This window comes from Spinacia oleracea, chromosome 4, assembly GCF_020520425.1.
Source record: "Spinacia oleracea cultivar Varoflay chromosome 4, BTI_SOV_V1, whole genome shotgun sequence".
NCBI lineage: Eukaryota > Viridiplantae > Streptophyta > Magnoliopsida > Caryophyllales > Amaranthaceae > Spinacia > Spinacia oleracea.
The window spans coordinates 11065575-11090018 of record NC_079490.1 but is presented as its reverse complement, the minus strand read 5'-3'; the positions used below and the strand labels follow the sequence as shown (position 1 = coordinate 11090018).

Below are 24444 nucleotides of genomic sequence, written 5' to 3'. Positions count from 1 at the left end.
AGACGAAACTTTCTTAAAGGGGGGTAGTGTGTAATAGCTTGCCTAAATCTGCTATTGATTTTGGTGTCCACTCGAACAATTATTATGAAATTAGTATAATTATTGTTATAACTATTATTTAACTTTAAATTTTTATGGAATTTAAGGTTTTCCTATATACGTAATTATAAGAGTAAGCGGTTGTGGGATTATGATTGGGCATGTAACCTTAGTTATAGATGGAACTTAATGACAATGTAGTAATTAAATGGACCACTTATAAAACCCAAATAAATTAAGAAGGCATTACTCCTTCCCTCTTGTTTTTGTCACCCGAAAAACACCAGGAGCAACAACAACACCATAGTGAGCAACCACCCTTTCTCTCTAAAATTTCTTCAATCTATCTTCAACTAAATTGACATGCAACTAAACCCCATTAATCTTTGGTGTTTATACTAGGTGTATATTAAGGCCTATATATTGAGTAATGGGCCTTGTAGATTGAGTTTGTATTTATTGTATTTGACCTAGCAATCCCGTCGCTATGTTGTACTATATAACACAAATTGTGAAGCAATACAAATCAAGGAAATTGATAACCTAACAATCTTATCATGGTATCGGAGCTAGCAGCCTAGCAAACCCTATCATCTCAAAAATTTTGTTTTTCCTCGTCTATTACTTTCATTCCTTTCAAACGCCGTTTCCAGTAGAGTTTGAAGCTTCACCAGCGTTGATTGCTAACAAATTCTCATGGACAACGACGGTAAAATCGATCCCGCGTCTCCGTATTACCTAAGTTCTGGAGATCAACCGGGGCTTATTATCACCCATGTATTGTTACGGGGTGGTATTAACTACATGGCATGGGCTAGGGCTATGCAGCTCTCGCTACAATCGCGCCGAAAATTTGTGTTTGTTGATGGAACAATCACACAACCTATGGAGAAGAAGAAGCAACTCGACTGGGTAACGGTTAATTCTATGCTCGTCTCATGGATGTTGAAGGGCATGGAGCCCAAGATTGCTACTTCTATTCCCTATCATGACAATGCTAAGAAATTGTGGGATTACTTAGCCAAGAAATATGGTATTGCAAATGGTCCTCGTCTGCAGCAGCTACGTGGTGAGATTGTTGCGTGCAAGCAAGTCAAGGGGATGACAATTGAAGAATACTACACGACTTTGACGGGTTTGTATGACGATTTGGTGCAATTCAAGCCTTTACGCTCTTGTGAATGTGGTAACTGCTCCTGTAATATGGTTGGGAAATTGCAAGAGGACAGAGATGAGGAGATCTTGCATCAGTTTTTAATTGGGGTAGATGATGATCTCTATGCAACGGTACGTACGAACCTCTTATCCAGGACTCCTTTGCCAACATTAGATGAAGCCTACCTAGCATTTGAGCAAGAAGAACGCTCAAGGGGAATTGCTTTGTCCAATGCTGCGAAAGAACAAGTTCACACGCAATCTATCTTTGCGTTACAGGCCGAGCAACGTCCCAAGGCTCGCTATGAGAGGTCCGACAAATCCCAACTGAACTGCACTCGTTGCAAGCGCAATGGACATGACAACAGTACGTGTTTCAAGCTTCACGGATACCCGGAGTGGTACGATGAGATGAAGCAACGTCGTGCAAAGGCTGGGTCGTCTACAGGTGGTGTTGTGCCCGTGACGGCAGCTCGCAGTCGCGGAGGTATACCCGCGAGAGCTAATGCAATTTCTACTACCAATGTAGGGGAGAGTAATGCTTTGGGCGTGACTGAGAGTGGTAATGTTACCACTTTTGCTGATTATACTCCTGAGCAAGTAAGGACAATCATTAATATGCTCAACAGTACCTCCCTCAACAATAAAAACTCCAACAATAATAATGCACAGTTGGACAAAATGACAGGTGAGTCTACTGTTTCGTGGATTATAGATACGGGTGCGTCTCGTCATGTTACCGGTGATGCCTCCCGTTTGATCGACATTAACTCTATTATTGCTTCCCCCGTTGGTTTGCCAGACGGCTCTCTTGTTACTGCCACAAAGGAGGGTCGTGCAGTTCTCTCCGGAAAAATAACCCTTGATAATGTTTTATATGTTCCTACATTAAATTGCAATTTAATATCGGTGTCGCAATTGATTGATTCTTCTCACTGTTTTATTCAATTCACTAACACTTTATGTGCTATACAGGACCAACGTTCGGGGAGCCTGATTGGAGCCGGTGAACGGAAAGATGGACTCTATTATTTTCGGGAAGTTCCTACAGTGTGTGCGGTGACCGTTCCTGGAGTGTCTACATTTGAGCTATGGCATCGTCGTCTGGGGCATCCGTCTGATAGAGTTCTCAAGTTAGTTCCTGCAATTAAGAATTGTTCTAGTAATATTATGAAGAAATTGAATAAAGCATGTGATGTTTGTCCGCAAGCTAAACAACATCGTGATAGTTTTCCAGTTAGTGATAGCAAAGCCAATAGAATATTTGAATTGATACATTGTGATCTGTGGGGGCGTAACTCTATACCTTCCACTAGTGGTGCGCATTATTTTTTGACATTAGTCGATGATTTTTCTAGAGCAGTTTGGGTGTATTTACTACATTCAAAAACAGAAGTTTATAAAGCTTTTCGTTCTTTTTTTTCCATGATTGAACGTCAATTTGAAACTACTGTTAAATTGGTTCGAAGTGATAATGGCACGGAATTCAAATGCATGTTGGATTATTTTAATGAAAATGGAATTATTTTTCAAACCTCGTGTGTTGGTACTCCTCAACAGAATGGGCGGGTAGAACGGAAACACCAACATATTTTGAATGTTGGCAGAGCCTTGATGTTTGAGGGTAATCTCCCTATATCTCTTTGGGGTGAATGCATTTTAGGCGCCGTTTATTTAATTAATCGCACTCCTTCAGGCATATTGCATAATAAAACTCCATTTGAGGTTCTCTTTGGCAAAGAACCCGAATTAGATCATCTCCGTATTTTCGGTTGTTTATGTTACGCATATAATCAAAAATCAAAGGGCCATAAATTTGCTTCTCGGAGTCGAAAATGTGCATTTGTTGGCTATCCTAATGGCAAGAAAGGGTGGAAATTGTACGACATGGAAACATCTGACATCTTTGTATCTCGTGACGTTAAATTCCACGAAAATGAATTTCCATTTGCTCTTAATAATGCTGCGTTAATTGGGGATGACAATTTGGTGAACACTGACAATGGGTATGTTGATGTTCCTTTCCTGGATGACTTGGAACTTATTTTGGATCAAAATGCAATTGAAACAGCAGAGCCCACAACTGAGGTGTGGGATGCATCCCCTACCCGCGGCCCAGCAGTGGAGCACGCTGACACTCCTTGTGTTTCAGCTCCAGGCCTGGCCCAAGACCCCTCTCCTATTTTCTTGCCAACATCCTTGCAGTCTCCTTCTACTGGGCCAGCTAGCTATTCCGCGGCCCAACAGGCTGCAGTCTCGCCTATTGCAACCCAACAGGAGGTCCAAAGCTCTAATACAGATTTGAGTGTTGATACTTTGTGTGAGGATGGTCCGATTGGTTTGGGTAAGGGTTTCCGTCTCAAACGACCTTCTGTGCTTCTCAAGAATTATGTCACACACACTGTAAAAGCAACGAGTCCGTCCACCCGTTCAACATCCTCTATTGGCCCCCCAGGTACTCCTTATCCTATAGCACATTTTGTGAATTGTGATAAATTTTCTATGCGACACCGTATATTTCTTGCAGCTGTATTAGCAGGTCTTGAACCTAAGACGTTCAATGAGGCAATGAAGGATGCTGGGTGGAGGGAAGCAATGCAGAAAGAAATTGGAGCACTGGAAGACAATGAAACTTGGGTTATGGAAGAATTACCTCCTGGAAAGAAAGCTCTTGGATGCAAATCGGTTTATAAGATCAAATTTCATGCAAATGGAGATATTGAGCGCCTCAAAGCGCGCTTAGTCATTTTTGGGAATCACCAAGTTGAGGGAATTGATTATAATGAGACGTTCGCACCGGTGGCTAAAATGGTCACTGTTCGCGCTTTTCTTGCCGTAGCTGCAGCAAAGAATTGGGAATTACATCAGATGGATGTTCACAACGCTTTTTTGCATGGTGATCTTGATGAGGAAGTGTACATGAAATTGCCACCGGGATTTACTGTGAATAAACCCGGGATGGTATGTCGTTTGAAAAAGTCACTTTATGGTCTGAAGCAAGCACCACGGTGCTGGTTTGCTAAGTTAGCTGCATCTTTACGAAATTACGGTTTCCTTCAATCATACTCGGATTACTCGTTGTTCACCTTCGTTAAGGGCACTGTTTAATTAAATGTGCTTGTGTATGTTGACGACTTGATTATTTCTGGTAATGATTCTTCCGCTATTACTTCTTTCAAACAATATTTAGGCGAATGTTTTCATATGAAAGATTTGGGCGTCCTGAAATATTTCCTTGGCATCGAGGTGGCCCGAAGTCCAGAGGGGGTATTTTTATGCCAGCGAAAATATACCCTTGATATAATTGCAGAAGCAGGGTTATTGGGTTCGAAACCGGCAGGGTTTCCCATCGAACAAAATCATACTCTCGCCCTTGCTATTGGTAATCTCCTAGATGATCCAGAACCCTATCGGCGGCTTGTGGGTCGCCTTATCTATTTGTCGTTCACTCGTCCGGATTTGGCATACACGGTTCACATTTTGGCACAGTTCATGCAGGCTCCGCGTCAGGAACATTGGGATGCGGCCATTCGGGCAGTGCGTTACTTGAAAGGGTGCCCAGGCCAAGGAATTCTGCTACGGACTGACTGTGATCTTACTTTGTCTGGTTGGTGTGACTCTGATTGGGCTAGTTGTCCATTGACTCGACGATCACTGACTGGTTGGGTTGTTTTTCTTGGTTGCTCACCTATATCTTGGAAAACCAAGAAACAACATACTGTGTCTCGCTCGTCTGCAGAGGCGGAGTATCGTGCTATGGCGACCATTACTTCAGAATTGAAATGGCTTAAGGAATTACTTCGTAGTCTGGGAGTTGATCACCCTCGAGCCATGGCCTTATTTTGTGACAGTAAGTCAGCTCTTCACATTGCTCAGAATCCTGTATTTCACGAACGCACGAAACATATCGAGATTGATTGCCACTATGTTCGAGATGCTATTCAGGAGGGCATCATCACTACGAGCCATGTTTCTACAGATAATCAGCTTGCCGACATTTTTACAAAAGCTTTGGGCAAGCGCCAGTTTTTGTGTTTACTTCGCAAGTTGGGCATTTGTGATCCCCATGCTCCAACTTGAGGGGAGGTATTAAGGCCTATATATTGAGTAATGGGCCTTGTAGATTGAGTTTGTATTTATTGTATTTGACCTAGCAATCCCGTCGCTATGTTGTACTATATAACACAAATTGTGAAGCAATACAAATCAAGGAAATTGATAACCTAACAATCTTATCAGTGTAGGAAGCAAGAGGATTATAAAAGAAGCATAGGAACAACCCCAGATTGGAGGAGAAACTAGTTGGGTAAGTAACGTAATTCGGGTTTTACTTTGGGAATTTATTTGGGGCTTTCCTTAAGGAAGGGGAGTGAAACTAATATGATTACATTTGGGTGATATTAGGACCATTAATCTGAAGAATAAGAAGGAACTACCTTGAGTTGGGCAATCATTAAGGTACACAAGAGTCATATATTATTTTGGTTTTTCTTATTATAAAATTTTGAGTAAGTATTGTGATTTAGAAAAGAATTATGTGTTGTATATGTATTGTGATGTTAATGACTGATCTAGTATGAGTGCCATGATGTTAGGTAAATAGAAAATATATAATTGTGTGAATCATGAACTATAATTGTGTGTATCATATTTGCTTGCTGGTTTTTTTTGTTGACATTCAACTCATTATATTTTCTCTTCTTGTTCCAATTCGTATGTCTTTGAACCAGTTTTGGTAAACTGCAATTTCGGGGTTTTTCTGGCCAGTTTTTGCCAAAATGTTATCTCACAAAAGTTGTTCGTATTGAAAATCTCTTGAACTTAGGCTCAAGAATGGGTTGATTTGGATCTCTGGTGAGGGAGTTATGTCAGATTACGTTCCTATAAGTATTTTAAAACGAGATTGAAATTTGTAAAATAATTAGATGGAAAATTCTACCTTGCCAAACTAGTGTTTAGTTTTCTTTGGGATTAGATTCAAGTATTTATATTGTTGACATTTCAATTGGGAGTATACTAATTATTAATCAGTTGTTTTTTTAACCAACAATGTTCAATCCAAGCCGAATTTCTATTCTCTTAAGTAAACTTTTAGTTTAAAGTTTAAAGTAAATATTCCCAATTAATTCTCAATTTTATCTCTCTTTCTAATAAAAAAGGATATAAATAAGTAAACTTAAGATGAAGATACTTTTCGTACTAATATACGATTTAACGAGTTTTAATATAGAATATTATTTAAATAAGTTTGTGAACTACGAAACCTCAGTTTACTCATTCTACTTATTTTCTTTTGTAAGAACAAGTGACTCAAGGGAGTTAGTTAATAGAAACTTAATGATTATTTTTTATTTTTTTTTAGTTATAAAACCTTACTCTCATTCTTTTGAATGGAGAGCTTCATTAAACTACTAATGTGAGATAGCGTTTTGTATTATTATTATTGTTATTACTATTATTATTATTATTTACTTCTTTTCTTTGGGTAAAATGAACTAGTATGTGAGATATTTAACTTAAATCGACATGGAAAGGGAGTAGACTTATGAGTTACGGAAAGTATTTATTAAAAGGGGAAAATAAGCCGTCAACAACAGTGAAGCACAACTTATTGCAGGCAAGTATGACACTTGTAGCTGCCATTTGCAGGCGAGTTAAACACTCGTAGCTTCCATTTTGCAGGCGAGTTAAATACTCGTAGCGGCCATTTTGCAGGCGAGTTAAATACTCGTAGCTTCCGAAGGACGTCCTGATTAGTCTTGCAAGCATAATGGCGAATCGGAGGGTGACGACCCCCACTGTTTAGAGGCAGTTGGTTTCCGGTGACCACTCTCTATTCTTGTTCACTTTCCCACCTAAAATAATGGTTAAGGTGGCCAACTGGGTCCCAAAAGTCAAGCAACTTGTACATGAGCCAAATTGGGTCTTAGGAAGCTTATGGCTAACCTTCACTAGTACTAATTAAATGTCTTTATTTACTACTCAGGAAAAGAATGTTTGAAAGCAATTCCTTTACTTAGAATTCTTTCGACTACCATAGTTCTTTTGTTATACTTTATTCTTTTATTAATTTATTTAACAAACCTTGTGTACTCAGCTTGCTGATTGTGTCTTGTTTTTTTTTTTCTTTTTTTTTTTTCTTTTTGTCCTTTCTCTTTGGAACCTGTCTTGGTGAGGGCAGTTTCTGAGTGAATGTGCAGGTGAAGCATGTATTTTGAGGTGGTTTAAGGGTGACCCATTTGTGGTGAATGTGTATTTTGTATCTACCTTGTTGCACTTGGGAAAAGACGTATATTTCCTATGATATATTTGGTATTTTGATGTGTATGACAACTTTTAGTAGTAATTATGTAGATGAAGATCTTGTGATGTAATAATTAGTGTTTTTTTTTTCTTCAAGCATATCTACTTTTGTCTAAAACCCACCAAGTAATAGCTCGATGGTCCTGGTTAGTCTTCCGTTGTCATATAATCAGTTAATTATGTAAGTACGTTTATACGGGCTATTGCATATAATTACAAATTCACCTTCTTCTATTTTGCCACTTTAGTTTCATAGCTAGTAGCATGTTTATAGATAGTGTATATTCTATGGGACGATGATATAGGTCGCAAGTTGCGACAACATAATGTTGTCGCAATCTTACGTGTCTACATTTCATTGGTACAAATAGGTGTCATGTAGGATACACGTCATCAATTTTTTTTTACTATCAATTCAATATTTTTACTATGAAAATATATAAATAAGGCATTCGATACAAAGAAGGAAACAAATATTTATTATATTTATAGTAAATATATATTTCCTTTTACCTTATAATTTACAAATTAAAAAAATAAAAATTATTATCTACTATATTTTTGTGCAATTAAAAAAATTCATCAATTTAATTTAAAAAATACACTAATTTATAATATAATAATATATTTTATGTAATATAAATTCATAATTATACATTAGCTTAAAATATTATTTTAATTTTAACGATTAACTGTGACTCGTTTTTTTAATCCTTAATTTGTTTTTACATTATAGACTCAGCAACTGAAAGTATGATTTTTAGCTGGACAAAATTTGTTTAAGCTAATACGGTTATAGTTTATGCAACATCTATTGAATATTCATATTAATATTTAACTAAAAGAATGATTAACATAATAATTAACAAGCAGAATCACATGGAAACAAAGATGCGATGACAATCGATTCCCAATTACATGAAATAGTGCCGGTGAATTAATGTGGATGATGGGGTTGTTAGCATTAATGGCACCATCGGAAATCCGTCTAACGGTTGCGGTTGCGTGAATGTCAAAGTGGTAGGTGTCAAGCCCTGTGGCAGCCTCACTGCTCCTGCACCGTTAACCATTCCTTCAGCAGGGATTGGAAATTGATTTTCACTCATTACGCTGCCGTAACATTTTAAAAATCGATTCCTAATTTGACAGCAGAATCATATGTAACATTAACGTCTCACAATTTCAAGCCAATTCGATTATATCTAACATTATAGATCCAAAATTTCAAGCCAATTCATCCACAAATTTCTAATTCCCATTGAAGAACAATTTTTTTTTCTTTTGCGGGAGAGGCGTGTCAGGGTATGCAGGAAAAATGAAGGTGAAAGAATTAACAAACCCAATTAATAAACCAATAGACGAAATATGTTTCTTAATATTTTAATTTTTTTTATATCTTTTCCTAATCTTTTATTTTCTAATTTACTGTACTTTTAATTTTTTAAGTATAAATTAGTAAATGTATTTTTTATTTTAATTTACTATATCATATAAACAATTTAAAATATTTATTTCTAATTTCCTATACAAATTAGAATTATTATTTTGAAATAAAAATTGAATAATGTATACATTATTCAACTTGTAAATTAGAAAATTAAGATTTTCCTACCTTTTTTGTAACATGTATAATAGGTTACATAATCTAAATATTTTAGTTTCCAAATACATTTATGACACATAGGTGTGCCATGTCACCACTGTGACACGGCTTAAAGGTCGCATGTTGCGACCTTTATCATTTCCGTATTCTATGTACTTGAAGAAAGATTCAAAGAGTTTTGCTGCTAAAATGCAGTGGTTTCTTCACCAGAAATTCTGGTGTTTTGTGTTTTGTATTTCTATATTTTGTGAAGTCTCTGAACGGCACAAAAGGCCTGCCTTCACCTTATATACAAAGGTCTATGCACAACCCTAAATTACATGTGTACAAGAGGCCAAAACAAAGCTGGCAAGATCCACCTAGGATCACTACAAAACAGACTACCTAGGAAGAGTAAAAGAACAAACCAGAAAACATATGCATGTGACTATCCTAGGTGTAGAATTTACTATAAATAGCATGATATTCTCAATACACCCCCCTCAAGTTGGAGCTGAGGGAGTGATGCCCAACTTGAAAGAGAGATGATTATGCTGTTGCTCACTGAGAGACTTAGTCATTAAGTCAGCTAACTGGAGAAAGGATCGAACATGAAGAACGTTTAGCAGCCCATCCAGGATGTGATCTCTCACATAATGACAATCCACATTCAAGTGTTTTGTTCTTTCATGGAAAACAGGGTTATGTGCAAGATGAATTACTGACTTGTTGTCACAGAATAAATCAATAGGCTTAGGTACAGTGAACCCCAGGTCTTCTAGTACCCCATTCAACCAAACAATCTCACTTGTTGTTTGTGACATACATCTAAATTCTGCTTCTGTTGATGACTTTGACACAGTCTTTTGCTTCTTTGTTTTCCAAGACACTAGTGATTTTCCTAAGAAAACACAGTATCCAGTGAGAGATCTTGAACTAAAGGCACAGTTTCCCCAATCTGAATCACAGAATGAGCTTAGCTTTACTTCAGAATCAGCAGGGTAGTATAAACCCCAATCAATTGTACCAGCCAAGTACTTTACCACATGGATAGCAGCCTGCAAGTGTGGTTTTCTTGGCTCACACATAAACTGACTCAACTGCTGCACACTATAGGAAATATCAGGTCTTATCAGATTCAAGTACAACAACCTTCCAATGATTCTTCTATATATTTCAGGATCTTCTAGTAGTTCACCTTGATCAACTGATAATTTGATCCCTTTGGGAAAGGGGAACTTTGCAGGTTTACAGTCCTCAGTCCCTGTTGATTTCAGTATGTCAAGAATGAACTTTCTTTGATTTAACATGGTTCCTTTTGGACTTCTTGAAACTTCTATCCCAAGAAAATATCTCATCTCTCCAAGATCCTTCACAGTGAAGGCATTGTCAAGTTCTGTTTTGAGCTTTTTCATCTCATTTGTGTCATCTCCAGTGACAAGAAGATCATCAACATAAACTAGCACAATTGTCTGCTTTCCATTTTCAATTTTAGAGAACATTGAATAATCTCTTTTGGATTGTGTATAGCCATGCTCAATGAAGAACTTGGTCAGTTCTAGATTCCATTGCCTAGAAGCTTGCTTCAGACCATATAAGCTTCTTTTCAGCCTACATACTTGCCCCTCCTTTCCTCCAGTGTAACCTTTTGGTGGTTTCATGTACACTTCTTCATCCAGGAACCCATGCAAGAAGGCATTGTTGATATCAAGTTGTTCCAACTTCCAATTCATGGCTGTTGCCAAGGCTATCAGAGTTCTCACAGTAGTAAACTTAGCTACTGGTGAGAAAGTATGTTTGTAATCTTTACCTTTGATCTGTTTATCACCTCTTGCCACTAATCTAGCTTTGAGTTTCTCTATGTTCCCATCTCTGTCAAACTTGATTCTATATACCCATTTAGAATCTATTGCCTTCTTTCCTTCTGGTAAATCTGTCATTTCCCATGTTTCATTCTTATCAAGAGCATTCAGCTCTTTCTTCATTGCTTCCATCCACCCTTGATCTTCAGATGCTTCTCCATAGTGAATTGGCTCTCTTTCTCTCAAAACATTATTCAGAGATGCTAAGTATTCCTCTGAATAGTATTCTGAATCCATGAGCCTTGCTATGATCAAGTTAGCTGTATGTGTTGCAGCTCTTTTTCCTGGGATATCAAAGACAAAATCTTTGAACTTTGCTGGTATTGTTCTGTCCCTCTCTGATCTTCTCACAGTTTCTTGAGTGTTTGTTTCCACATTGGTGACATCAAGGTCAGTCTGACCTTGTTCTACCACCATAGTGTCTTCTTGAATCATTTCTTCTTGCATCTCCTCCAATTCTGGTTCTATTTGATCAATATCCTGCTCAAACTCTTCAGTGAAGATATTAGAGAAATCAATATCATTTTCAGTTTCTGTACTTGACAAATTGTTCCTCAAACAAGTTGCAAAATCATTGTTTCCTTGTTTAAGAAGAAAAGGAAATATCCTTTCTTTGAACACCACATCTCTGCTCACAAAAATTTTTCTAGTTTCCAGATCCATAAGCTTATACCCTTTCTGACAATAAGGGTATCCAATCATGATACACCTTATTCCTCTTGCTGCAAATTTATCAGTAGGCTTCTTGTGGGGACTTGCATAGCACAGGCTTCCTATGACCCTCAAATGATCATAGTCAGGTTCTTTCTTCATCATTCTCTTATATGGAGTTTCCCAACCAATCACTGCACTAGGCAATAAATTGATTAAGTGAGTTGCAGCCAAAATACACTCACCCCATAAATATGCAGGCAGTCCTGCATGGATCTTCAGGGCTCTTGCTGTCTCAAGCAGGAACCTGTGCTTCCTCTCAACTCTTGCATTCTGTTGAGGTACACCTGGCACACTTCTTTGGTGTGTAATGCCCTTTTGAGCAAAGATTTGTGCACGTTCATTCTGAAAAATTTCTGTTCCATTGTCACTTCTCAGGGTTTTAACAGTGGTGTTAAAATGATTTTCTATATGAGCAAGGAAACCAACCAGGATTCCCTTAACCTCTTCCTTGTTTGACAACAAATGTGTCCAAGTCACTCTACTATAGTCATCAACTATAGTTAGGAAATAACTTGCACCTGTAATACTCTTAGTCCTGTAAGGACCCCATAAATCAACATGAATCAATTCAAAAACATTTCCAGCAATAGATTTACTTGGAGAGAAAGGTAACTTGTGATGTTTAGCAACAGAACAAGTGTCACAGAAATAGCTCTTTAAGTCTTTACATTTGCAAAAATCCAAATGTTCCATCTTAGAAATAGAAACATGCCCTAGTCTAGCATGAATTAAATCTATTTTCTCTACTTTATTACAGCTCTTTGATTCTTTTCCTTCTTCCTTCACCAAGCAAACCTCCTCTCTTCCTTTTCTCCTTCTTGTCAGCTTACTTTCAAAGTTGATCAGCTTGTACAGATCACTTTCATTCTCTCCAAACACTACATTATCTTCAGTGGAAAGGCCCCGAAGAGAACACCCATGTTTATCAAATAAAAGCTTCAGGTCATCTTTGTGAACCAATTTGCTCACTGACAGCAAGTTGTGTTTGAAATCACTTACATATAACACATCAAAAAGAGTCACATTATCATTCAATTTCACATCTCCTATTTCTTTAACTGTTTTGACATTTCCATCAGGTAATCCTACCCTTATCTGCTTGTCTAATGTTCTCATGTTAGTAAGAACACTTTTGTTTCCTGTCATGTGATCACTAGCTCCTGAATCTATGAGCCATGTATTACAGTAAGAGTCATCATAATGATTCACTGCATTAGAAAGAATTTATTTACCTGCAAAGTTGCTGTGACTGCTAGCTGTTGCATTCTGCTTCTCACCAATTGCTTTCATCACTTCCTGTACAACAGAAGAAATGAACTTGTCATCATGTTTCATTGCATTACCTCCTGCATTTCCAAACTCCAGGGGATTGTCTCCAGAATATTCTTCTTCACTCCTAGTTGCATTTGCAGCTTGTCTTGTGTTTCCTTTTCCCTTTGGATTGTTCTTAAACCAGTCAGGATATCCAACTAGCTTAAAACACTCTTCCCTTAAATGTCCCTTCATTCCACAATGCTGACATTTCTTTGCATCTCTTTCAATCTTCTCAAGTCTCATTTTTTTGTATTCTCTCTTATTAAAGTTCATCAGAGGACCAAGACTCTCTCCTTGCCTGTTTGCTGCTAGAGCACTTGTTTGACTACCAATACTGATTTCTCCTGTGATCTGCTTTTGTTTCTCAACCTGCATGACTAGATTGTACACCTTGTTCACAGGCATCAGTGGATCCATCCCAAGGAAATTTGTCTTCATCTGCTCATAATCAGAGTTCAGACCCATGAGAAACTTCATGAGCTTGGTGGATGATTCCCTCTCAATCATTTTTTTGACAATGCTGCAGCTGCACTTTTCCAGAGCTCCACAAGAACACTCTGGTATGTCTTCAATTTCTGAGATTTGATCCCAAAAATCCTTCAATTTGCAGTAGTATTCACTTACACTGAGATACCCTTGCTGCAGTTCCCACATGTCTTTTTTCAGTTGAAAGAGAAGAGGAGCACTTGTTTGCCCATGCCTTTCAACAATTTCTTCCCACAACCTCTTAGTTGATTGCATAGTCACAAGGCTGCTTGCAATTTCAGGCTTCATGGTGGCCAACAACCATGACCTCACCATATAATCACATCTAGTCCATTTCTGGATTTCATCAGGACCTTCAGAAGGTTTAGGATGCTTCCCTTCTAAGAATCCCAGTTTATTCTTGGCACCAAGAGCAATCCTGATGCTTCTGCTCCAATTCAGGAAATTCTTTCCATCAAACAAGATACTTCCAAGTGGTGTTGCAGCACTCTCATTTGCTGCAATAAAGAGAGGATCTTTGTAGGGATTCAGATTGTTTGTTGAGGAGGAATTTGTTTCACCCATTTTTGTTTCTGTTTCGAAAGCTTTGATTTTTCTTGCTGGTTTGTTATTTCAGAACAGCAAACTCTCAAAATCTTTAAGATTTAAGAACGTTTAAACCTGCTGTGATACCATGAAGAAAGATTCAAAGAGTTTTGCTGCTAAAATGCAGTGGTTTCTTCACCAGAAATTCTGGTGTTTTGTGTTTTGTATTTCTATATTTTGTGAAGTCTCTGAACGGCACAAAAGGCCTGCCTTCACCTTATATACAAAGGTCTATGCACAACCCTAAATTACATGTGTACAAGAGGCCAAAACAAAGCTGGCAAGATCCACCTAGGATCACTACAAAACAGACTACCTAGGAAGAGTAAAAGAACAAACCAGAAAACATATGCATGTGACTATCCTAGGTGTAGAATTTACTATAAATAGCATGATATTCTCAATAGTACTGTAATCATATCGTGTTGATGCAAATTCACCTTCAGCAGAGGTTGCTTGTCACTGATGTTTGTGTGTTCTGTGTTATCAATGGTCACGAGGCTGACTTATATTTCTTTGTTGTAGTGTCGTTATTCAGAATGTACTTTTGGTTATTGAATATCAGAATTCAGAAAAACAGGTCTATTTTCGATTCTTCTAGAGTTCTAGCTAAGTTGTCTTTGATTATCATTTCTTCTTCCTCTGGTATATTGGTTTTACAAGTTTCACTATGTTCACTCGATTTCTGATTATAATTTGAATGCTATTAAAGTTCGGAAACTATGGATCACTTGGTTTTGCCATGAACAAATTGTCGCCATATGATTCTAGTGGGAAATCCTTTTCCAGTCTGGCCTCACAGGTACTCTAACAGATGCATGAATTTGTAAACTGGTTACATGAAAGCTCATGTATCAGTACTTAGTGGGTCTCTTAATGCAAAGTTATTGTTTGTTGTATAGGACCTGATGAAAGAAAAACTAACTGGACTTCCTGGTGGATTTGAACAGACTAAAGGACGAATTGTCAAATCTCATAGGATGATGGCACTTCGACATGGGGGTCATGAAATGCAAAGCTTAGGTAGCAACGCACAAGGACGGTAAAAATTGTTTACTTCGCGCGTCTTAGATATTTGTTGTTGGTTGCTGATCCGTAACTGGAAAAATATTAATGTGTAGTTGGTTGTCTCTAGATATTTTGGCTTGTGATTCCATGCTAGTTTGCATTTTGATTTTGCATGCAGCTTTTTTAAGAAGATTCTTGTCAATGTTTAAACCTGTAATTTTGAATAATTCAAGGAATTTAGCACTTGTCTTTTCTTGACATCCTCAAACATTCAAAGAATCTGATAGTTGAAAGAGTGTCATATAAGGGAGGTGATCAGGTCATATTAAGAACTTATTGGCACTAGTGTAATCTAATAAAATACTTGATAATAAGATATCATAGATTGAGCATTCATACAGTACATACAAGGCATGGCAGAGAAATTCATGTGTAGTTGAACTTCGATATACCTTAAATCGGGTCCTTGGACTTGCAATCTAGTCTTGATAACATCTAATAGAGTCGTCACATAAGCACTTAAACCTTCCAAATAATAGTTGTTTATAGTTAGAGCTGAACTTTCTGACAACTTAAATGAAACATTTACCAGACCAAAGAGAGACAATAACCAGAACCCATACCTCCAGCAACTCCTCCTAACACCAATCCCTCTAAAGTACTATTGATTTGGTAATTTGCATTAGGTATCCACTTCTTCATCCCATAGTCTGTCAAACCTTTCAGTGCTTTATAGAACATTACCTGCAAAGCGTAGCAAAAGTTAGCATTCTCACAGTACCATGTAAGTCTGAGTAAAAAGTACATGAAATCACGCCCGATCTCAATTAAACAATGCATAACAGATCTTTTTCTGTTAAGAACTTGTACACGGCTTAACTTGGGAAATATTAAGAATGAAGCATACATCACACATGCAAGAAACTTATAGATGATTTCCTAACATGTGCATCTGATTCATCCAGCCTAAAGCTACACCAAACAAAACTGCTACTGCTATAGCTAGAGAATCAAACCAGCAAAAGGTACATCCCTTGCCAGTGTAGACCAGTACCTGCCAAAGAATCACTGAAAATTAGAAAGAATTTATAAAATTTCAATTAAAAATACGTTTTGGGGATATAATCAAGATATATTGTAGGGTGTGCAAGAACAAAAGAAGAGTAAATAGATGTTGGACATTGAACTTTTCGTGCTGTCACATTTACTTTGTTTCTGCTTATAATCACTAGAACATAGTGACACAGTTAATAGACAAACAACAACATATAGAGTTATAGAAGAACCAAAATCATGCAGATGACACATGAATTCGGAACATATTTATATATACGCCTTTACCAGCAAATATTAAACACTAGACACAAGCTTATAACGAGGGCACAATGGCTTGGTTTCTTAGTGCTACAACTGCTCACCTGTAGGAATGTTAGTACATAATCAGGAAATCTTTTTATTTCAGATTACTACAAGTGATGTTTGCTGATGGGGTAAGAAAACAGAACACATATAGGAAGTCGTTTGCTGATGGGGTAATGATACGGAGAAACCTGAAGCGTTGACAACAAACAAAAAGAAGAATTATAGATATGAAACTGATTGTTTTGCCCCTGAAAGACTGTTGCATTTGCCTCTGAACACAGAAGAACACACATATAGGAAGATTGTATATAAATTGACTATTGTCAACTTATCATAGTACCTCGATAGGCCAACAGGTAATCCTCTCCCCTTCCTATTTAGAGTACCAAGTGCAATTGAAGTAACTTATACTTTCTAAGTTCTAACCTACTAACCGAGCAGCCTTCTGAGTTGTGGAGTTTTGGTGGAGTTGTGGGGTACTTCTGAGTAATACTTAGGAGTTGAGATGCCCACAACATCAACATCCTTTGGGGGATTGGGGAAGGGGTGGGGGTGACGGACCATAGTTTTCTACAGTAGGAATATAAGTGGCTTCTTGGAGGCTTAAGAGGCCTGATTATTGTGGAGTTGAACTTGAGTCCTTGGGGCTTGGTGTGAGAGGGTGACGCGAACAATCAGGACTAGGTTGTCGGGACTAACCAAGATTTGGTAAAATATGAGATAATTTGTAACATTGGCATATGACCAGGCGTACTGGATTACTTGTCAAGGTTCAATAGAATAAACAGAAACATTTTACGAATTGTAGAATACCTTTGAGTATGGCTAGGTATTGTTTCTGTCCTAAGATTATTGTTTAAGTCTGCTATATTATGTTTCTTGAAGAGGTTTATGGAGGTGCTTTGGTGACAAAGCACCATGCAAAAAATTGTTAATTGTTTCTTACCAAATACAAAAGTGAATTTTGGCCTATTATATTTCCATACTAGTGATATTAATTATCGTACATTCTTGTGACTTGCAGATAGCTCTTTATTTGGCAAACGGTGAAGTCGGAATTATTTGGGAACCACATGACGCTATCGACTAATACTATATTAGTTGTTTCGTTGTTGCATTGTAGTAGTTAATTAGTTATTTATCTTGTCATCTGTATATTATTAGATAACATTTTGTTAAGTTTTTAAGACTATTAGACAATTATATATCACCTATGTAATGACTTATGACTTACTCTGTATGAGTTATTTATTTATAATATTATTTTTATCTTATAATTGTTTGTGATTTTAAATTTATACTCATGTATAATTATAATTGTCAATATGCTTGATAGCGGCAACTTTTGACAAGCCATTGTAAAACTAAATTATATTATGATCCATTTTGTAGCGATTATAATCGCCGCTATAGAATGTCAATTTGGACTGTTATTTTAGCAAATGTATTAATTACGAAATTAATAGTATCACTTAAATTTGCAACAATAAGTAACCTATAGTAGTGATTATAATCGATACGATAGGTATCTACTAGCGTCTATTGCATTCGCTACTATAACTACCAATAGAATCGATTCTTTTGCCGCTAAAACAAATTTGTTTGGTATGTGAAAATAGGAAATTATAGCGATTATAATCGCTACAATAATCGATACTATTATACATAGTATTTCGTATCGATTGTTTTGGTCTACCCCATTGAATGTATTAATCGCTACTAAAGGCTATGGCAACGGTGGCTACCACCTCGAATAGCTAATTGATGGGGAATGTTTTCGTAGCGAATATATTCGCTACTAAAGGCCAAAATAATCACCACGAAATCCCTTTTTTCTTGTAGTGATACAAAAAACTCAAGCACTCCCATGAACATGTCTTTGAGAAGATTTTTTTTTTTTTTTGTGAGAAATATGAAAACGTGATTAAGCATTAACCTTCTGCACTAGATTAAATAGGAAAGTAGTATGACAATTACAAAATAACTACCTTTGGTATTATCCTATTAAAATAAATAATTAATTAATCGCAAAAAATTAACGTCAAATATATATATCCTTAAATAAACCGTGTGTGTGCTATGAAAAAGTCCTAAGTGCTAGTCTTGATTAATAATATTTAACCATATGATCAACCCAATACTAGCACACCAAGCTCAATGCCCACTTAGGCCAATAATTCAAGTCCATATCATATTCAATATATGTAGCACATAGACATATTTAAGGATATGCAAAATAACATATTTCTTACATGTGGGAGAATGCACATATGAAGTGAAAACTATAACTACGTATCTAACAATAAGTTAAGAGAATGCGCAATCCCAACTCCCAGGCATACATAGTCGGAAACGCTCAAATTGTAACCTCAGAATTATAAGATGAGTTCTTCGTCAATTTCTACTCTACCAAACTATTCTTTCTTTGTTACAGAGTATTCCCTCCGTATTTATTTAAGGGATACACTTACATTTTTCAGCCGTATTTAATTAAGAGATACACTTGTCATTTTTAGTAACTTCTCAACCCCACCATCTAATTAAATAGTACATCTAATTTACCCTATGACCCACCATTCTATTAAACAAATAATTTCATAAACCCACCCCACATCCCACCACCAAAATGACATGGTCCCCTCTTGTTTAATTATTAAAATATCTATCCAACTCCACTTCCTTTATTATTTTATTTCATTCAATTCTTTTTCTTAATATCTGTGTCCGACCAAGTGTAACTATTAAATTGAGTAAAAAAAAAGTGTATCTATTAAATAAATACGGAGAGAGTACTTCATTATTGTATTGTATCTATCTATGTATATTCTTTAAATATTCTTAAATCTTTGCCCCTTAAGTCCTTAACTTATAACAAGTGGTGCCTTTTTTTTAATGTAAAAAAATAAACAATAAAGAAAGACTCCACTTGCATTCTTATAAATGAACGGTGCATTGGTGCCAAATTAAGTGAGTAAATGCGGCTTACAACTTTACACAAAATGCAATGTTTGTTTTCACGAGTCACAAGTTCATAGTTTCATATGGTCATATGGCGGAAGTATTTACACATATCACATATGTGTAACCCAACACATATCAGACCCAAAAGAAAAGATAAATTAAAAAATAAAGTGATTTTGGGGGGAAAATGAAATTGAATAGTGAAAGACAAATGACATTTCTGCCAAGTTGGACCATATGACGTGGAAAGAAGGTAACTTCACCCCAAAACAAAATCTGCCTCCTTTCCCCCAAATCGTCTTCTTCTTCCCCAATTCACCTTATCTGCATCAATTCTAACCTATTGATTAACAAAAACAAACAAATTTAAACCACAATAAAATTCGCTTCCGAAAATCTGCCTCCTTTCCCCCAAATCGTCTTCTTCGTCCCCAATTCACCTGTTCTTCATCTTCCCCAATTCACCTTATCTTGTAAAACTGGACGGAATAATATTTTTGCGATGAGTTCGAGAGAAATAGATGCTGAAACTGGACGATTATCATGTTAAATATAGTTGCATTCCACAATTTAGATAGTGCCATTCCAATTAAGAAAGTACCATTTATACTTTATAAAGTACCATTTCAATGTATAAAGTACCATTTCTTTTTAAAAAACTACCATTCATATTTACAAATTCAACGTCATTTTACCCGTGAATTAATTAAAATAATCGAATTTAACCAAAAATAATGGATTTAACCTGAATTAATTAACAAATTAACATGGTTTTCACCTTCATTAAATAACAAATCATCATAGAATTTAAATGAATCTTGGACTTTCAGATTATTTAATTCCGGATTCTTTGGAATAATCAAATCCAAGACATTACAACACCAGAAATTATTTTACAAATTTGAAAAAAATGAACCCCCAATTAAACTACTACTATATTGACAATTTTAGTTTCCAGAACTTGAGATCCAAATAACTTAAAATAAAACAATTACAAACTATAAAAACTAAATAAATTATACATCAAATTCAATGACATACCTCAATTAAGCAAGATCCAAGTAAAACATCCAAAAACGAATCGAAATCGAGCAAGAACAACGACAAATTTTCACCAGAAAAATGGGAGATGAGAGAGAGGAGAGAGAACGGCGGAGAACACAAGGAAGGAAGGTGAGAGTTTATGCCACGCTGGAACATGTGTTTCCCACAAACAACTCTTTCAGGGATCCAACTTACCACATCAGCATTTTCAAAATGCAAATGAAATGACAATATTACCCTCTGATATGTTTTTGTAATGCATGTCGGATAGCCGCTACGCCACCCTCTGGTCATATGCTACCTGATGGTACCAAAAACTGCCATCTTTTGTAAAAGTATAGCCTTCTATTGATCCATAATTCCATTTCATCAACTTAGCTAGGCAGCTAGCTAGTTTATTAGTTGGTCATCATATATAACGAATTTTGTCTCTTTGATCATACCTAATACCTTTCTGACTAAAATCACCATGTCTACCTTCTCATCTAAATCCACACTCGAGCCCGGGTTTGAGCCTGATATGCAGAAGTGCAAGCTCGAATCTGACTCTGAGTCTGATTCCGAGTTTGCACTTGAACCGTTCCACAAGTTTTTTCTAGACTGGCTCCTGGTCCAGGAGCGGGATCTCCAGGAGCTCAAAACCATGGTCAAAACTCACTCCGAGTCCGAGGACTCGGAGTCGACTCAACGTCTCAAGGAGCTCGTAGACCGAGTCATGAGCCACTACGAGGAATTTTACCAGGCCAGGGCCAAGTCGATCAAGGAGAATGTCCTCCTTGTGCTAACCCCAGACTGGCTATCGAAGCTCGAGGACGCCTTTCTTTGGATCGGAGGGTGGCGACCCACGACGGCGGTGCATTTGCTGTACTCCAAGGCCGGGTTGCAGCTCGAGGCACGGCTGATGGAGGTACTTAACGGTGTCAACCCGGACGACCTAGGAAACCTCTCAGTCAGTCAACTCGTCCGAGTTAACCAGGTACAAATGCAGACGATCGCTGAGGAGAGGAAGTTGACTGAGGAACTAGCTTCCCACCAAGAGACTCTGGCTGACGACTCCATGGTTGAGCTATCAGAGAAATACGCCGACTTACTGAGTGAGGCGGTGGATACTGAGTCTGATTCGGTGCAACAACGAGTTCACACGACCTTGGTACCTAAGGAGCACGGGTTAGAGGACATTTTGAGGAAATCGGATGATCTACGGCTTAGAACGCTCAAAAACGTTGTGGACATTTTGAGCCCAATCCAGGCCCTTCATTTCTTGATTGCTGATACCCAGCTTCATCTCAGGGTTCATGAGTGGGGTATGCTGAAAGATGAACACGTTAGGATTTTGCAACAAGCCCGCGCTCGTGCTGGGCTTCAGTCGTCATAAAGCCCGAGATCCAGCCCGGCCCGGCACACCCTTAAACAACTGACCTGTAGTTGTTGACCTTGTATCTGCTTTGTGTGACCAAAACTTGTTTTATTTGTACTCCTAGTTATAGTGTGTGGTTTACTGTGTCTGTTAGTTTTACAGAGTTCCTCAAGAGGGGGGGTGAATTGATATTTTACGTATTTATAAAAGTTAAACTACAAGGAACAGAAATAGTAAAATATGCAAGCAAGATTTAGCGTGGAAAACTCTCTAGGCCCAATAGAGAGGAAAAAACCACGGCCCCTTTGGGGACTTAAACACTTTCACTAATTAGGCAAAACAACTTAGTTTCTTTACAAACCTAATCTACTCGGGCCACAATCTGCCAATCGCCTCTGATTGCAGATGACTAGGAACAACCCTCTTTGTTCCTTCCCTTATGGAAACAGTCCCTCAACTGTTCCTACTCACTGATCTCTCGTGAGATCTTCTCTCTTGCTCAAGTAAGCCTGACTCAGGCTTAACATACAATAACTCAACACTTTAATCAAACGTATAAGAATTAATTAACTACTTAACATACGATATAAGACTAAGTAACAAATACTGCTCTATATGGGAACAGGAACAGACTTCTTTAAAAATTAAGACTTTAAGGGTGATACCTGAAAGCTTCCGGTTGATGTAAATAAGTCTGATAAAAAGTTTCGCAAAGAACAAAGGTTGTATTTATACGAATCCAAGTGTTTAACCTAGATTCAAATCCAACCCAGTTTAGGACTCTTTTTAATAGATAGATTTTCGCAAATCTTACTTCAAACGCGTTTAGGAAAATCAATCTTTTCGTATTTTGAGAGTTATATGTTAACTCAAATTCAAGAGTATAACTTCAAACAGTTTTGTAAAATCAGTTTAAAACATTTGATGTTTATCTTTTTGTAAAAGTAAAACTGATTTATTTCGTTTCACGATATAACTAGGACTCTTCAAAATACTCTGTTCCCATACTAAGCATGTACTAAATTACATTGGTCTTATACCTTTCGACCCTTATAGAATTTGCTTGACTTGATCCTTGATTTAATCTTGCCACGTACTTTGAACTTAATTACTTCAAAGCTCCCTAGCTTGCTTCGGTTGTTGCATTTGTCCTTCTTTAAATATTAACCTGTTCCTGACATTCTCCAAAACGAACTATTAGTAGAAGGTAAGCTTGTCATCATCAAAACCAGGAATCAACAATTTCCCCCTTTTTGATGATGACAACCTTACAACTTGATAGGAGTAAATAACTTAAGGAATGAGATATGTAACCTGACAATCCAGAGTCAAAAACTTAACCAGGAACAGATGAGTCGCTTAGGTGGTGAACCCAAGTATAAAAACAAATATAATGGAACACAAGTTGTCCTCTCAATATCTTCCCCCTTTGGAATTATCAAAAAGGGAGTAGGGAAAAACGCCGAACCAAAGGAGAAGAAGAAGAAGGAGGATATGGGAATCATATTACCCTAGCAAGCAGATAGTCATCATGCAGCTCAAGTCGGTCAACGAGTTTGACCGCACCCCTGCAAGCAGAACAAGATAAACGCAACATATAGCACAATACAAGCAAAAATTCTACAAGTCAGAGTGGGGCAACTATCAGAACGTAGGAAAAGCGCACTAATGAGCATTAGTCATAAACTTGGCGCATCCAAAAACCAAACCAAAAAAAATTGTTTAAAGAGCCAGCAAAACAAAATAAAATGTTTGATGGACAGCAGATTATATGGGGTAGGATAAGCAAAGATTTTGTAGCAGGGTCAGGTGTGGGGAGATCCAGGAGCAGCATCCTCAGCATGTGTCACCTCCTCGACGATCATGTCAACAAGACGTTCTGTCATGTCATTGAAGAACTCTGCCTGGTCCTGCTGCATCTTGTGAATGAGCTCCTGCAAAGAAGTAACAGCTGACAGCAGAACCACATTGTCCAGCTGCAGTTGATCCACTTTAGTCACCAAGAGCTGCACTGAACCGTCTGGTGAGGGAGCAGCAGATTGGGTTTCACCATCTTTGTCTGATTCTGAATCCTCGACCCTGTAGACCGGAGGAATTCCTTTGGAAGAGCTGGCTAGACGGCTACTGCGACGGATAGGCTGATAAGATGATGTGGTTGGAATGTTCTTGGGAGAGGAGGTGGCTTTGATTGGACTTGTCTCCTTTGGACATAGGTCAACAGGAACACCCTCTGTCTGACCCTCTGTCTCATGGCAAGGAAGTGGTGCCTCCTCTTCCGCATCTGACAGTTCATCTCCCTCATCAAGCTCTTCTTCTACTCCTTCTAAATCATCCTCCTCCTCATCGACATCTTCTTCTCCCTCTTCCTCCTGAGGTGTAGTATCTCCCACATTCGTCTTACCAACACAGACGACTCCATCCACTACACTCAGGCTAATCCCATTCAAGCAAGCTTTGTTAAGGATATGGGCAGGAGTAAGAGGTTCAGCTGAGTAACGAGTAAGGTCAACCCCAACCTTTCTCATGATGAAGGTGAGAAGAGACCCATACCCAATCATATTGTTCTGGGAGATGGAGTGAGTGAGATGGGAGATAAAAACGACAGGAAAGTTTATTTCACGCTGAGATTCTAGGAGAAAGATGTAGATCAGATCTAACCTGCTTGCCAAAGC

General features: G+C 37.6%; 3 protein-coding genes and 1 long non-coding RNA gene across 6 annotated transcripts; 3 read left to right on the top strand and 1 right to left on the bottom strand.

Moving 5' to 3' along the window:
- Positions 1-489: 489 nt before the first annotated feature.
- Positions 490-2797, top strand: LOC130459487 (uncharacterized). The gene is made up of 2 exons (XM_056826882.1): positions 490-1882; positions 2170-2797. The coding sequence occupies exons 1-2, from the start codon at positions 736-738 to the stop codon at positions 2202-2204; spliced, it is 1182 nt and encodes a 393-aa protein (XP_056682860.1). The 5' UTR covers positions 490-735; the 3' UTR covers positions 2205-2797.
- A 2634-nt stretch (positions 2798-5431) lies between these two features.
- Positions 5432-7731, top strand: LOC110800408 (uncharacterized). Its single transcript, XR_002536622.2, has 3 exons — positions 5432-5500; positions 5599-5652; positions 7376-7731. It is a non-coding gene; the product is annotated as an uncharacterized lncRNA (long non-coding RNA).
- Positions 7732-8266: 535 nt separating this feature from the next.
- Positions 8267-20709, bottom strand: LOC110800413 (uncharacterized). 3 transcript variants are annotated; one of them, XR_008919112.1, is made up of 4 exons: positions 20413-20709; positions 16065-16102; positions 15672-15792; positions 15397-15573 (listed from the first exon to the last, which is right to left on the bottom strand). XR_008919112.1 is itself a non-coding variant. In XM_022005715.2 (3 exons), the coding sequence occupies exons 1-3, from the start codon at positions 20707-20709 to the stop codon at positions 15401-15403; spliced, it is 591 nt and encodes a 196-aa protein (XP_021861407.2). In that variant the 3' UTR covers positions 15397-15400. The 3 variants fall into 3 exon arrangements, 1 of the variants encoding a protein (XP_021861407.2); XR_008919111.1 differs by lacking the exon at positions 16065-16102 and adding an exon at positions 8267-8634 and having other exon boundaries at positions 15501-15792; XM_022005715.2 differs by lacking the exon at positions 16065-16102.
- Positions 20710-20884: 175 nt separating this feature from the next.
- Positions 20885-23287, top strand: LOC110800409 (protein DOG1-like 3). Its single transcript, XM_022005711.2, has 2 exons — positions 20885-21719; positions 23055-23287. Exons 1-2 carry the CDS (start codon positions 20885-20887, stop codon positions 23285-23287), a joined length of 1068 nt encoding a protein of 355 aa, XP_021861403.2.
- The last annotated feature ends 1157 nt before the right edge of the window (positions 23288-24444 follow it).

Bases quoted from the DNA above. Each gene is read 5' to 3' on its own strand.
- LOC130459487 (XM_056826882.1), top strand. From the start codon at position 736: ATGGACAACGACGGTAAAATCGATCCCGCGTCTCCGTATTACCTAAGT. The intron at 1,883-2,169 runs GTGAGTCTACTG...TGTGCTATACAG, and splicing joins ACAGTTGGACAAAATGACAG to GACCAACGTTCGGGGAGCCT.
- LOC110800413 (XM_022005715.2), bottom strand. From the start codon at position 20,709: ATGACCAGAGGGTGGCGTAGCGGCTATCCGACATGCATTACAAAAACA. The intron at 15,793-20,412 runs GTATGTCATTGA...TACGCTTTGCAG, and splicing joins TTGGATCTTGCTTAATTGAG to GTAATGTTCTATAAAGCACT. The intron at 15,574-15,671 runs GTATGGGTTCTG...ATTATTTGGAAG, and splicing joins GTTAGGAGGAGTTGCTGGAG to GTTTAAGTGCTTATGTGACG.
- LOC110800409 (XM_022005711.2), top strand. From the start codon at position 20,885: ATGTCTACCTTCTCATCTAAATCCACACTCGAGCCCGGGTTTGAGCCT. The intron at 21,720-23,054 runs GTATGCTGAAAG...ACAACTTGATAG, and splicing joins TCTCAGGGTTCATGAGTGGG to GAGTAAATAACTTAAGGAAT.